This window comes from Pseudophryne corroboree, chromosome 8, assembly GCF_028390025.1.
Source record: "Pseudophryne corroboree isolate aPseCor3 chromosome 8, aPseCor3.hap2, whole genome shotgun sequence".
NCBI classification, from domain to species: Eukaryota; Metazoa; Chordata; class Amphibia; order Anura; family Myobatrachidae; genus Pseudophryne; species Pseudophryne corroboree.
Genome location: NC_086451.1, coordinates 472,444,474 through 472,457,295, shown reverse-complemented (window position 1 = coordinate 472,457,295; position 12,822 = coordinate 472,444,474). Strand labels below are relative to the sequence as shown.

The 12,822-nt window shown below is 47.3% G+C and overlaps 1 protein-coding gene across 7 annotated transcripts in view; it reads left to right on the top strand.

Annotated features, from left to right (window-relative positions):
- PCDH11X (protocadherin 11 X-linked) overlaps positions 1 to 12,822 on the top strand; it is a 1,521,665-nt gene that overhangs the window by 157,044 nt on the left and 1,351,799 nt on the right. For all 7 annotated transcript variants that reach the window (XR_010183186.1, XM_063938376.1, XM_063938377.1 and 4 more), the window contains exon 2: positions 3,693 to 4,272. Coding sequence is in view for 6 of the 7 variants with exons in the window: in XM_063938376.1 (XP_063794446.1) it covers positions 3,733 to 4,272 (540 nt within the window). In the remaining variant the exon portion in view is untranslated. The remainder of the gene's footprint in view (positions 1 to 3,692; positions 4,273 to 12,822) is intronic.

Here is a 12,822-nt window from a genome sequence, read left to right as displayed (position 1 = left end):
ATGGGGCACCTGTGCATGCATGTACAGAACCGCTCCGGCGTCATTTCACGCAGTGCCCCCTAAGCAAGCTGCGGCCATTTGGGGGTGGCGCTGGACAGTGCTCCTGAAAACGGGGCGGCAGTACGTATAAGGCGGTTGATCTGACTAGCCTTAGGCTTACTTAAATGGCTGATGCTGCAACCAGTTGCAATGGCGATGTGATACTGCGTCTTCGGATGCAGCGCTCAGATCTGCAGTTCCGTCAGGATGCGTCATTTGCCCTCAGATGCCTCCTGCATCGTTATCATATTAAACCATGTTGCTGCATCCAAATACCAGCAGCGATACAATTAGCCCATGAATTCCCCCCTGAGTGCTATAATATCAACCATTGTTTGGACTGAACCACCGTTGATATGAATGCAGGGCCTAATTCTGAGTTGATCGCAGCAGCAAATGTGTTAGCAGTTGGGCAAAACCATGTGCACTGCAGGAGGGGCAGATATAACATGTGCAGAGAGAGTTAGATTTGGGTTGGGTGTATTCAAACTGAAATCTAGATTGCAGTGTAAAAATAAAGCAGCCAGTATTTACCCTGCACAGAAACAAAATAACCCACCCAAATCTAACTCTCTCTGCAAATGTTATATCTGCCCCCCCCCCCCCCCTGCAGTGCACATGGTTTGGCCCAATTGCTAACAAATTTGCTGCTGCGATCAACTCAGAATTACCCCCGCAGTCTTGGAATTCACTAGTAACTGTGAGACGATGATCCCACAAGTGAAATCCTAAATATTGGATCCGTCCGCTGAATCCCCCCCGCCCTCTATGTAAGTTAAGGCTCTATTTTAAGGCTGCAGTTTAAGCACCCGTCTCTGCATAATATCGATACCCTAATTTTCTGCATCATTATTGTCAATTATATCTGACATCAAATAAAACTGTCAAGTGCAAACTAAACCGGTTTCTCGGAGCGACTCTCTGCCTGACATTGATGGTAAATCCACCTGATAATTCTGCATCTGATAGCACTAAATCGCTGACAGAAAGCTGCTGCAGATTCAGACGTACGGCAGAGGTAGAACACGTCGCCTCTCTACGTTTCACTAAATGTGACACATTGTGACATCATCCATTATTGTCTCAGGAGAGCAGAGGAGTCTGAAATATGTGTGATAAAGCATACAGGGTTGTAACTAAAAGTGTAGTGTGACCTATTTGTGTTATTATTGTTTACTTGTATAGTGCAAACATATTGTACAGCGCTGTACAGAGAATATCTGTCATTCCCACCACTCCCTGCCCCATTGGAGCTTAGAGTCTAAGGGGGAGATGTACAAAAGCCATAAAGAGAGATAAAGTATCAGCCAATCAGATCCTGACTGCTATGTTGCAGGCTGTGTTTGAAAAATGACAGGAGCTGATTGGTCGGTACTTTGTCTCTCTCCAAGTCTTCAATCCTGTAAGCAACCAACATCCACACTATGGTTAATCAGTATGTTTTTGGAGTATGGCAAAAAACTGGAGCCACCTAGAAGAAACTAACATAAAACACGAGAACACGCAAACTCCACACAGTCTACCCTACAGTAGTTGGCAATTCTACTCGCGTCCTCAGTGCCTTGAGGCAGTAGTGAAAACCATTACACCACCATGCTGTCCTCTGTCTGCGAGCGTGTCTAGTACACCCCAAGCCAAATGAAAATAGCCAAAGTTGGGGGTAATTCTGAGTTGATCGCAGCAGAAACTTTTTTAGCAGTTGGGCAAAACAATGGGGGTCATTCCGAGTTGTTCGCTCGTTATATTTTTCTCGCAACGGAGCGATTAGTCGCTAATGCGCAATGTCCGCAGTGCGACTGCGCCAAGTAAATTTGCTATGCAGTTAGGTTTTTTACTCACGGCATTACGAGGTTTTTTCTTCGTTCTGGTGATCGTAATGTGATTGACAGGAAGTGGGTGTTTCTGGGCGGAAACTGGCCGTTTTATGGGTGTGTGCGAAAAAACGCTACCGTTTCTGGGAAAAACGCGGGAGTGGCAGGAGAAACGGAGGAGTGTCTGGGCGAACGCTGGGTGTGTTTGTGACGTCAAACCAGAAACGACAAGCACTGAACTGATCGCACTGGCAGAGTAAGTCTCGAGCTACTCAGAAACTGCACAGAGAAGTCTTTTCGCAATATTGCGAATCTTTCGTTCGCAATTTTGATAATCTAAGATACACTCCCAGAGGGCGGCGGCTTAGCGTGTGCAAAGCTGCTAAAAGCAGCTTGCGAGCGAACAACTCGGAATGACCACCCATGTGCACTGCAGGAGGGGCAGATATAACATGTGCAGAGAGAGTTAGATTTGGGTGTGGTGAGTTCAATCTGCAATCTAAATTGCAGTGTAAAAATAAAGCAGCCAGTATTTACCCTGCACAGGAACAAAATAACCCACCCACATCTAACTCTCTGCACATGTTATATCTGCCTCCCTTGCAGTGCACATGGTTTTGCCCAACTGCTAAAAAAATTCCTGCTGCGATCAACTTGGAATTACCCTCGTTGTCTGAAATGGAATCAATTTGGAAGGCGGATTGGATTGGGTAATCCAATAGGTGACCTAGGCTACCAACTAGGACCCTATGTACAGTGAGGGGTCCAGATTACCCTAACGCAGAGGTTCTCAAACGAGGGCCTCAGGCACCCTTACGGTCCAGGTTGTAAGTATAGCCATGCTTTACCACAGGTGACTTAAGTAGTACCATAGTCAATTTGATATAACCTTCTGTGTTGAGCCATGGATAGCCTTAAAACCTGGACCGTTGGGGGTGCCTTGAGGACCACGTTTGCCTACAGCCCTAACCTGTTACACTACCCAATGTGGCCGACTTGCAGCTCACAAATTTAATAGATCTGTCCGACATGCCGGACATATGGTGTATTCATCGGATAATTTGTGCGACATCACACTGTGCGATTATTTGTCTGCTCCGATGATAATTAGGGGATTGGGCCAATATTTCTATAGTGTATGCCCAACATAAGGCTTACTTCTTAATGAAGCTTGGATTGGAGGTTATGAATGTGGTTCTGTGTCCACTCTGGTGGTCCAAGAAGATATGGGACTCCCAAAGAGTGAAGTCTTCTCTTTCCATAGTGTTAAAAAAAATGAAAACACCAAACTTAAACCTTAAGGTGTAAAAATTGTTATCTCATCCTCTGCATATTTCTATATTACTACTAAGGTGTTGCATATTTTGCATCTATTAATGCCATTATACTGCATGCATGTTGCTGCTCTTCTAAATATGTTTGTTGATGTTGTTTGGAGGACACTCTAATTGCAATGACAAGAACAAGACTCATTCTGGTAATCGGTACCCAAACACAATGCTAGTTAATGTCAGTAAAGTCTACAGTGGACATATGATACTAGATGTAACAGATCCCAGTGTCCGATACAACTTGGGTTTGTGCGAGCTGAATGTCAGCATACAATTTTTTGTTTTCATACATCAGCAGTCATACAATTGGCTGTGTTGCAGTTTAAGCCAGAAAATCTGGTTGGCTAGCTAGGATGGAGGCATCACACAATGTTTAATGGACCTTTTGCATGGGGACAATGGATAAATGTCATTGACTGATTTAGATTGTCCGTGTTTCATTTTGCTTTCTTCGTATTATGTTTGTCTACATTTTTTTAAATTTGTTTTTCTCTTTTCTTTATCTCCACAGTGGCTTTTCCAGGTACAGTATTTGAAGAACCGTTCTGGAGATGGACTTGCTGTCTGCAACATATCTTTTGGCAATTTTCATAGCCTGTATCATATACGAGTCTGGTGCCCAGGAGAAGAATTACATCATACGAGAAGAACAGGGTGAAAATATATCCATTGGAAACTTGTTGAGGGACCTTAACCTGACGCTGGACCCCGATGTAGCTCTGTCCACCCCTCTGCAGTTTAAGCTGGTCTACAAGACCAGCGATGTTCCGCTGGTGCGTGTGGAAGAGAACACTGGCGAGATCTTCACCACCTCAAACCGGATAGACCGCGAAAAGCTTTGCTCCGGTATATTTACAGAAAACAAATGTTTTTATGAGGTGGAAGTGGCCGTTCTGCCTGACGAGGTCTTCACTTTGGTCAAGATCAGGTTCTTGATAGAAGACATCAATGACAACTCTCCTTTGTTCCCGTCGACGGTCATCAATATCTCCATTCCAGAAAACACTGCAGTTAATTCTCGATACTCCGTACCATCTGCCATTGACCCAGATGTCGGCAAGAATGGGATTCAGAACTATGACCTCCTTAAGGTTGGTACTCCCATCCAGTTTTATGCTTTACTACTCCTTTATATATAAATGGGAAAGTATTCCACATGACCGTTATATGATTGATGGAATCAGCCCCACAATTTTCTTGACATTGAGGTTTACTGAAAGCCTCATCAGTTTCCTAGTGACATCATGCCGTGATGTCACTAGCCACAAGTTCTGAAGAGAAGGGCATTTACGATTATCCAGAGGTAGAAATAGAGCGGTAAGAAATTCATCGGATGCTGGTGATAAGTTTGAATTGAGTTTCACGGGTAGATGAAGGGTGTTGGTACATATGTCTCCATTCAGATTGTCAACACCAGAATGTTGACATAGTCTGAATGTCGACGTTCAGAATGTCTAAACGGCTGTTATGCCGTCATATGACATGATCACAATGTTGACGTAGACAAAATTGTGTATGTCAGCATAACTTTTTTCTGCTGTCCTAACCCAACCCTAAACCTAACCGTAATCCTGTAATGTTGACATTCTGAGTGCCGACATAATGATTACAAATCGTAGATGAGGATATTAAAGTTTTACTCAACGGGAGGATTTTTTGAAAATCAGTAAGTGTTTGATTTTTATTCTAGAATATAGACTTTGGGGTAAATGGAATAGGGTGCGGAAGCCGGAACTGCCGAGTTTGTTCGGGAATGCCTGATTTTTTTAAAGCGGCAGTCCTTTACAAGGCAAGACCAGTTTGGTTTTAATTTGTAGAGGATTGCCGCTTTAAAAATACAGGCCTTCACATACGGAGTTACGCACTTCCGGCTTATCGCAACCTATTACATTTACTCTTGCTATTGGTACCGCTATGAGGGAGTGGTTTTTATTTAAAATAAAATCATTTTAATTGGTTTATTAATACTGGAATAATATTCTACCCTTTTAATTAGTTCAAATTAAATTATTTTTTTTTTTTGCAGACTTAGCCTGAATTGCAGCGGTTAATTAATTTTATTTAGATGAATTTGCCGTTATGCCATATGCCCCGTATACATTCATAGCAAAGAATAAACAAATAAGGTTATTTTTTGTTACCCGCCAGCGTTCTTTATGAAACTGTGACCCACATTTGAATTGGGCACTACAGTCATTAGCAGCTGGTCTTATTGTGATATAGTGGCATAAATCATTGACCATGCATAATTATCATGTTTATGTCTAATTGCATCAACACGTGCCCTTTAATATTAAATATTGGGAGGTTGGCCAAAGTCTGCTAAAGCTCAGCAACACCGGGCAAGCTGTACACTACACAACAAGTCGCAAACACCCACAGCTCTCACACTCACTCACACGCAGCACATACAGCAGTATAAACATGAGAAGGCTCTAGTGGCGCAGTCTACTAATCACAGCGCAGTTCACAGCAGCACAGAGTATATCAGGAGATGAGTGAGGTGTCAGTGAGGACAGGGCTGCATGTGACAGGGGCAGTGACATGATGTGAGGAGGGGAATGGAGGCAGCAGGAAGCCACAGACTGAGAGTTATACAGTGGGAGGAGCAGGGTCCCCAGCAGCACAGAGTTTATCAGGAGATGAGTGACGTGTCAGTGAGGACAGGGCTGCATGTGACAGGGGCAGTGACATGATGTGAGGAGGGGAATGGAGGCAGCAGGAAGCCACAGACTGAGAGTTATATAGTGGGAGGAGCAGGGTCCCCAGCAGCACAGAGTATATCAGGAGATGAGTGATGTGTCAGTGAGGACAGGGCTACATGTGACAGGGGCAGTGACATGATGTGAGGAGGGGAATGGAGGCAGCAGGAAGCCACAGACTGAGAGTTATATAGTGGGAGGAGCAGAGTCCCCAGCAGCACAGAGTATATCAGGAGATGAGTGATGTCTCAGTGAGGACAGGGCTGCATGTGAAAAAGTGCAAAAACAGACAAAAAGAGTGAGAGTGAGAGAGAGAGAGAGAGAGAGAGAGAATTAAAATATCACCAGCAGCAGCAGCAGAAAGACTGGGCACCCAGAGCTGTGATATGTAGCAGCAGTTACCTGGGGGTCTTCATGTGGAGGGCGAGTTGTCTCTCCTGCCAGACGCCATGGGGTGTGCCACGGTTAGGGCCTCGGACTGTAATGCACAATCACTTGCAGACAGCGCTCCGGTGGAGGTGGGGAGAGCATTACAGGCCGCGGGTCACTAAGCCTAGGGGTGGGGTGGACTTTAAGTTGCTGCGCTGGGAGGGAGATGTGGGGTGGGCACGGACATTACTTCCCGCCGCGCAGCCTCACAGTAAACTCCGGCTGCGGGGGGGATCGGGCATTACAGGCCGCGGCTCACACTCCGGAGGCTGCGGCAGCGGCGGAGGGTGGGGGGGGGGAGAGGGCACTTTGAATCTGGCGCCGACTGTGCGCCATTCACGGCTCCTGGAACGCCAGCTAATGAGAAGCTGCCACTTGGCAGCTTCTCATTGGCTGGCGGTCTGCGAGCCGTGATTGGCTCACGGCAGATTTTAAAAAAACCTTCCCTTCTTCTGATTGGTGCTGCAGCCGGTCCGCGAGCCGTGATTGGCTGGCGGCCGCTGCCACCTTTACAATGGAACAGGGACATGATGCTGTGGCCGGGCGGAGGCGGAACTGGTTCCGCCTGCAATTAGAGGTGACGGAACGCAGTTCCGCCCCGTTCCGGCCCACTTTAACCACTGGAGATGAGTGATGTGTCAGTGAGGACAGGGCTGCATGTGACAGGGGCAGTGCCATGATGTGAGGAGGGGAATGGAGGCAGCAGGAAGCCACAGACTGAGAGTTATATAGTGGGAGGAGCAGGGTCCCCAGCAGCACAGAGTATATCAGGAGATGAGTGATGTGTCAGTGAGGACAGGGCTGCATGTGACAGGGGCAGTGACATGATGTGAGGAGGGGAATGGAGGCAGCAGGAAGCCACAGACTGAGAGTTATATAGTGGGAGGAGCAGGGTCCCCAGCAGCACAGAGTATATCAGGAGATGAGTGATGTGTCAGTGAGGACAGGGCTGCATGTGACAGGGGCAGTGACATGATGTGAGGAGGGGAATGGAGGCAGCAGGAAGCCACAGACTGAGAGTTATATAGTGGGAGGAGCAGGGTCTCCAGCAGCACAGAGTATATCAGGAGATGAGTGATGTGTCAGTGAGGACAGGGCTGCATGTGACAGGGGCAGTGACATGATGTGAGGAGGAGAATGGAGGCAGCAGGAAGCTACAGACTGAGAGTTTTATAGTGGGAGGAGCAGGGTCCCCAGCAGCACAGAGTATATCAGGAGATGAGTGATGTGTCAGTGAGGGGACGGCTGCATGTGACAGGGGCAGTGACATGATGTGAGGAGGGGAATGGAGGCAGCAGGAAGCCACAGGCTGAGAGTTATACAGTGGGAAGAGCTGTGTCCCCAGCAGCACAGAGTAAATCAGGAGATGAGTGATGTGTCAGTGAGGACAGGGCTGCATGTGACAGGGGCAGTGACATGATGTGAGGAGGGGAATGGAGGCAGCAGGAAGCCACAGGCTGAGAGTTATACAGTGGGAAGAGCTGTGTCCCCAGCAGCACAGAGTATATCAGGAGATGAGTGATGTGTCAGTGAGGACAGGGCTGCATGTGACAGGGGCAGTGACATGATGTGAGGAGAGTAATGGAGGCAGCAGGAAGCCACAGGCTGAAAATTATATAGTGGAAGGAGCAGGGTCCCCAGCAGCACAGAGTAAATCAGGAGATGAGTGATGTGTCAGTGAGGACAGGGCTGCATGTGACAGGGGCAGTGACATGATGTGAGGAGGGGAATGGAGGCAGCAGGAAGCCACAGACTGAGAGTTATATAGTGGTAGGAGCAGAGTCCCCAGCAGCACAGAGTATATCAGGAGATGAGTGATGTGTCAGTGAGTATAGGGCTGTATGTGACAGGGGCAGTGACATGATGTGAGGAGGGGAGTGGAGGAAGCAGGTAGCCACAGGCTGAGAGTTATACAGTGGGAAGAGCTGTGTCCCCAGCAGCACAGAGTATATCAGGAGATGAGTGATGTGTCAGTGAGGACAGGGCTGCATGTGACAGCGGCAGTGACATGATGTGAGGAGGGGAATGGAGGCAGCAGGAAGCCACAGACTGAGAGTTAAATAGTGGTGGTAGCAGGGTCCCCAGCAGCACAAAGTATATCAGGAGATGAGTGATGTGTCAGTGAGGACAGGGCTGCATGTGACAGGGGCAGTGACATGATGTGAGGAGAGGAATGGAGGCAGCATGAAGCCGCAGACTGAGAGTTATATAGTGGGAGGAGCAGGGTCCCAGCAGCACAGAGTATATCAGGAGATGAGTGATGTGTGAGGACAGGGCTGCATGTGACAGGGGCAGTGACATGATGTGAGGAGGGGAATGGAGGCAGCAGGAAGCCACAGACTGAGAGTTATATAGTGGTGGGAGCAGGGTCCCCAGCAGCACAAAGTATATCAGGAGATGAGTGATCTGTCAGTGAGGACAGGGCTGCATGTGACAGGGGCAGTGACATGATGTGAGGAGGGGAATGGAGGCAGCAGGAAGCCACAGACTGAGTGTTATATAGTGGGAGGAGCAGGGTCCCCAGCAGCACAAAGTATATAAGGAGAGGAGTGACGTGTAAGTGAGGACAGAGCTGTATGTGACAGGGGTAGTGACATGATGTGAGGAGGGGAATGGAGGCAGCAGGAAGCCACAGACTGAGAGTTATATAGTGGGAGGAGCAGGGTCCCCAGCAGCACAGAGTATATCAGGAGATGAATGATGTGTCAGTGTGGACAGGGCTGCATGTGACAGGGGCAGTGACATGATGTGAGGAGGGGAATGGAGGCAGCAGGAAGCCACAGATGGAGAGTTATATTATGGATAGATCAGGGTCCCCAGCAGCACAGAGTAGCAATATCAGGCTTATGTTACTCTAATGCACACTTACTATTTGACGCTATTTTCAATCTCTTAGTCTTTAAATTATCTGGGCAGTAACAGGAATCTGTGCAATATCCAGGTCCACTCTTTATGAAAATTATTAAAAGCCAGACATTAGAAGTGATAACTTTCTATAAAATGATGATGAAGAATAGTGCGTGACGGCAGCCGCAGATCCGTTCTCTGTCAGCCATTATTATCGCGTGCTCCTTTGTATATTGGAGTACTTGGCTGTTTTATGTCTCACATTTATTCCAAATAAATATTAAGATACTTTGTAACCCAACTTGGTGCTGATCTTAGTGGTATTATGAGCCAACCTTTGCTTATGTGCTATACTATAACAATTTTTATGTGACCGCTATACTGTAAAGATTTTTTTTATTAAGGCATTATGCTTAATAGGCTGAAAGTAATGTTGTTTAACATGATCATTAAAAGTGTTGGATCTCTGTATCTACTTATAGATGAAGTGCCAGCCAGGATATTTAGTTATAAGGGATCGCGCCATACAAATAAAAATGTTACCGTCACCGTGACAGAAATATAAATTTGCAGAACTGTATTTGGTTTGATGGCAATTGTAAGCTGAATGTTATCCCGCTGTAAAGTCTATGAGTAATCGCTGTGCCGCCATTCCCGGTCACCTGGACTAATAATTAGATTGACTGGAAACTTTTGGGAGGAGATAAAAGAATAACGAGGCAGAGACAAAATAAAAGGGTTCTCTGCTTGTAAAGTTTGGAACACCTGTTCAGCAGCTACAGTATTGTGAATATCTTTATATTTTTATACCGTCATCTCCAATTGTTACAGTAGAGAAATACAAAGGGTCTGTTTCGAGACCCCTACAGCGCATGCCTAGAACAGAGCGTACGCACAAAGGCGCCGGGGCGATCGGGACAGACGGTATCCGAAATTAGCAGAGCCGGCCCTTACCAATATGATGCCCCAGGCAAGACTTTGGCTGGTGCCCCCTAGTACCGCTGCTGATTCCGCCTCTGACCCTGCACCCCTTTCCCAGCACCATCACCCCTCGCCCATAGCAGTCCTCATTTTGGTGCTCCTACCCCCTACATTTTAAATATGAACAGTGCGCACATTCAGTGCACAGTACAAACAGGGGCGTGTTTTTGCTGGGAAGGGGTGTGGCCACACAATAGTACCCCCAATTCAAATTACACCACACAATCAGAATCAGAATCAGAATCAGCTTTATTGGCCAGGTATACTTGCGTATACTAGGAATTTGTCTTCGGTTTGCTATACAACAGCCAAGTAGGTAACAGGTAAGCAGGTGTGCGTATGTGTGTGTGTGTGGGGGGGGGGGGGGGGCAAGTAAAGTTACACAGATAGGTATACCGTAGAGACACAAGTGAGTTACATGTACGTCTAGTCAGTCAATGTTCAGGAGTTCAGCAGGCGGACCGCTTGGGGAAAGAAACTTTTGAGGCTTCTGGTGGATCTGGCGGGGACAGCCCTGTAACGCCTGCCTGAAGGAAGCAAGTTAAACATGCTGTGGCCGGGTGTAGCTGGTCTTTTACTATCTTCATTGCCCGCTTTTTAGCTCTGGACAAGTACAGGTCCTGGACTGAGGGAAGGTCGGCCCCGATGATCTTCTCTGCGGTTCTGACCACCTTTTGGAGCCTGCATATGTCCCTCGCGCTGGCGGAGCTGTACCATACGAGTATCGAGGAGCACAGTACCGACTCCACAATCGTGGAGTAGAAGAGGAGCAGAAGCTTCTGTGGGATGTTGAACTTCCTTAGTTGCCTGAGGAAGAACAACCTCTGCTGCGCTTTCCCAACAGTGGCATCAGCGTTGGACCCCCATTTAAGGTCCCTGGAGATTGTGGTCCCTAGAAACTTGAAGGAGTCCACTAGCGATACCACACTGTCAGCAATCGTTAGCGGAGGTGCACTAGATGACTTCTTCCTGAAGTCCACTATCATCTCGACAGTTTTGAGGGGGTTGAGCTCAAGGTTGTTGTGGATGCACCACTGGGCCAGCCGGTCTACTTCCCGTCTATAGGCCGATTCATCCCCATCCTTGATGAGGCCGATGACGGTGGTGTCATCGGCGAATTTGATGATCCTTACTGATTGCGCCTCTGAGGTACAGTCATTTGTGTACAGGGAGAAGAGCAGGGGTGAGAGGACACAGCCCTGAGGGGCCCCTGTACTAATGGACCGCGCTTCAGAGGTGAATTCCCCCGCTTTCACCACCTGTGTCCTATCTGTCAGGAAGTCTATTATCCAGGAACAGGTAGCTTCTGGGACCCCTAGGCAAAGTAATTTGGGGTGGAGGATGCTGGGGACGATTGTATTGAAGGCCGAGCTGAAATCGACAAACAGGACCCTCGCGTAGGTACCGGGAATGTCTAGGTGCTGTAGAATGTAGTGCAGGCCCAGGTTGACTGCATCCTCGACACACCGATTCGAGCGATAGGCGAACTGCAGGGGGTCCAGTTGGGGGCCAGTCACAGTTTTCAGGTGATTCAAAACCAGACGCTCGAACGTTTTCATGACCACAGACGTCAGTGCTATCGGCCTGTAGTCGTTCAGGTTCGTGATAGTGGGTTTCTTGGGGACCGGGACTATAGTAGACCTTTTTAGGCAGGAAGGGACTTTCTGTAGCTCCAGCGATTTATTGAAGATTTTGGTGAATATGGGGGCGAGCTGACCCGCACATGCTCTTAGGGCAGATGGTGACACTCCGTCAGGACCCGGAGCTTTCCTGGTTTTGGCCCTTTTGAACAATGCCTCCACCTCTTCTTGAGTGACTTGCAGTGTCTGGGGTTGGCCGTCGGTGTTCGGGGCATCGTAGAGGTGATTGTTTGGGTTGCAGGGGACTTTATTCACATTATATTATGCGGTAGTGCCCCTTATTCACGTTACATCACAAAGTAGTACCACTTTACCTTATATACGTTACTCCTTACAGTAGTACTCCTTATTCACATTACATCACACTGAATTGCTCCTTATTCACATTACACCACACCATATTGCTCTTTATTCACATTAGACCACATAGTAGTGCCCTTTCTGTACATTACGCCACACAGTAGAGCGCCTTATACACATAATGCCGCACATTAGTAATGCATTTATTCATATAATACCACACAGTAATGCCCATTACACATATGACACACATTATGTCCTTATAAACATAATGCTCCTTACACATTATGCCAACCTTTATTAATGCCCTTATACACATAATGTCCCTTACACACATGCTGAACATTATTAATGCCCTTATACACATAATGACACACATACTGTCCCTTACACATATGCCACACATTATTAATGCATTTATACACATGATGATGACATACATAATGCCCCTTACACATATGCCGAACACCATTGTACAACCAATCTACCTGTACACAGCGCTCACACGGCCACTAAGACTGTAACCTCTGCCTCTGCTTGGATACAGATGTCTGCCTCACCCCACCGCACATCACTGCTGTATCCTCATATATCTTGCCTAAATACGCAATGCAGCAGGAGATGCCTAGCATCAGCTGGCAGCTCTAGGCCAGCTCTGCTAACGTCGGGAGCCTTTTTTACCGAAAATGCGTCTTATTTGCATTGCATTGTGACTAGTACGCACAAGCAGCTTCTGCTTATT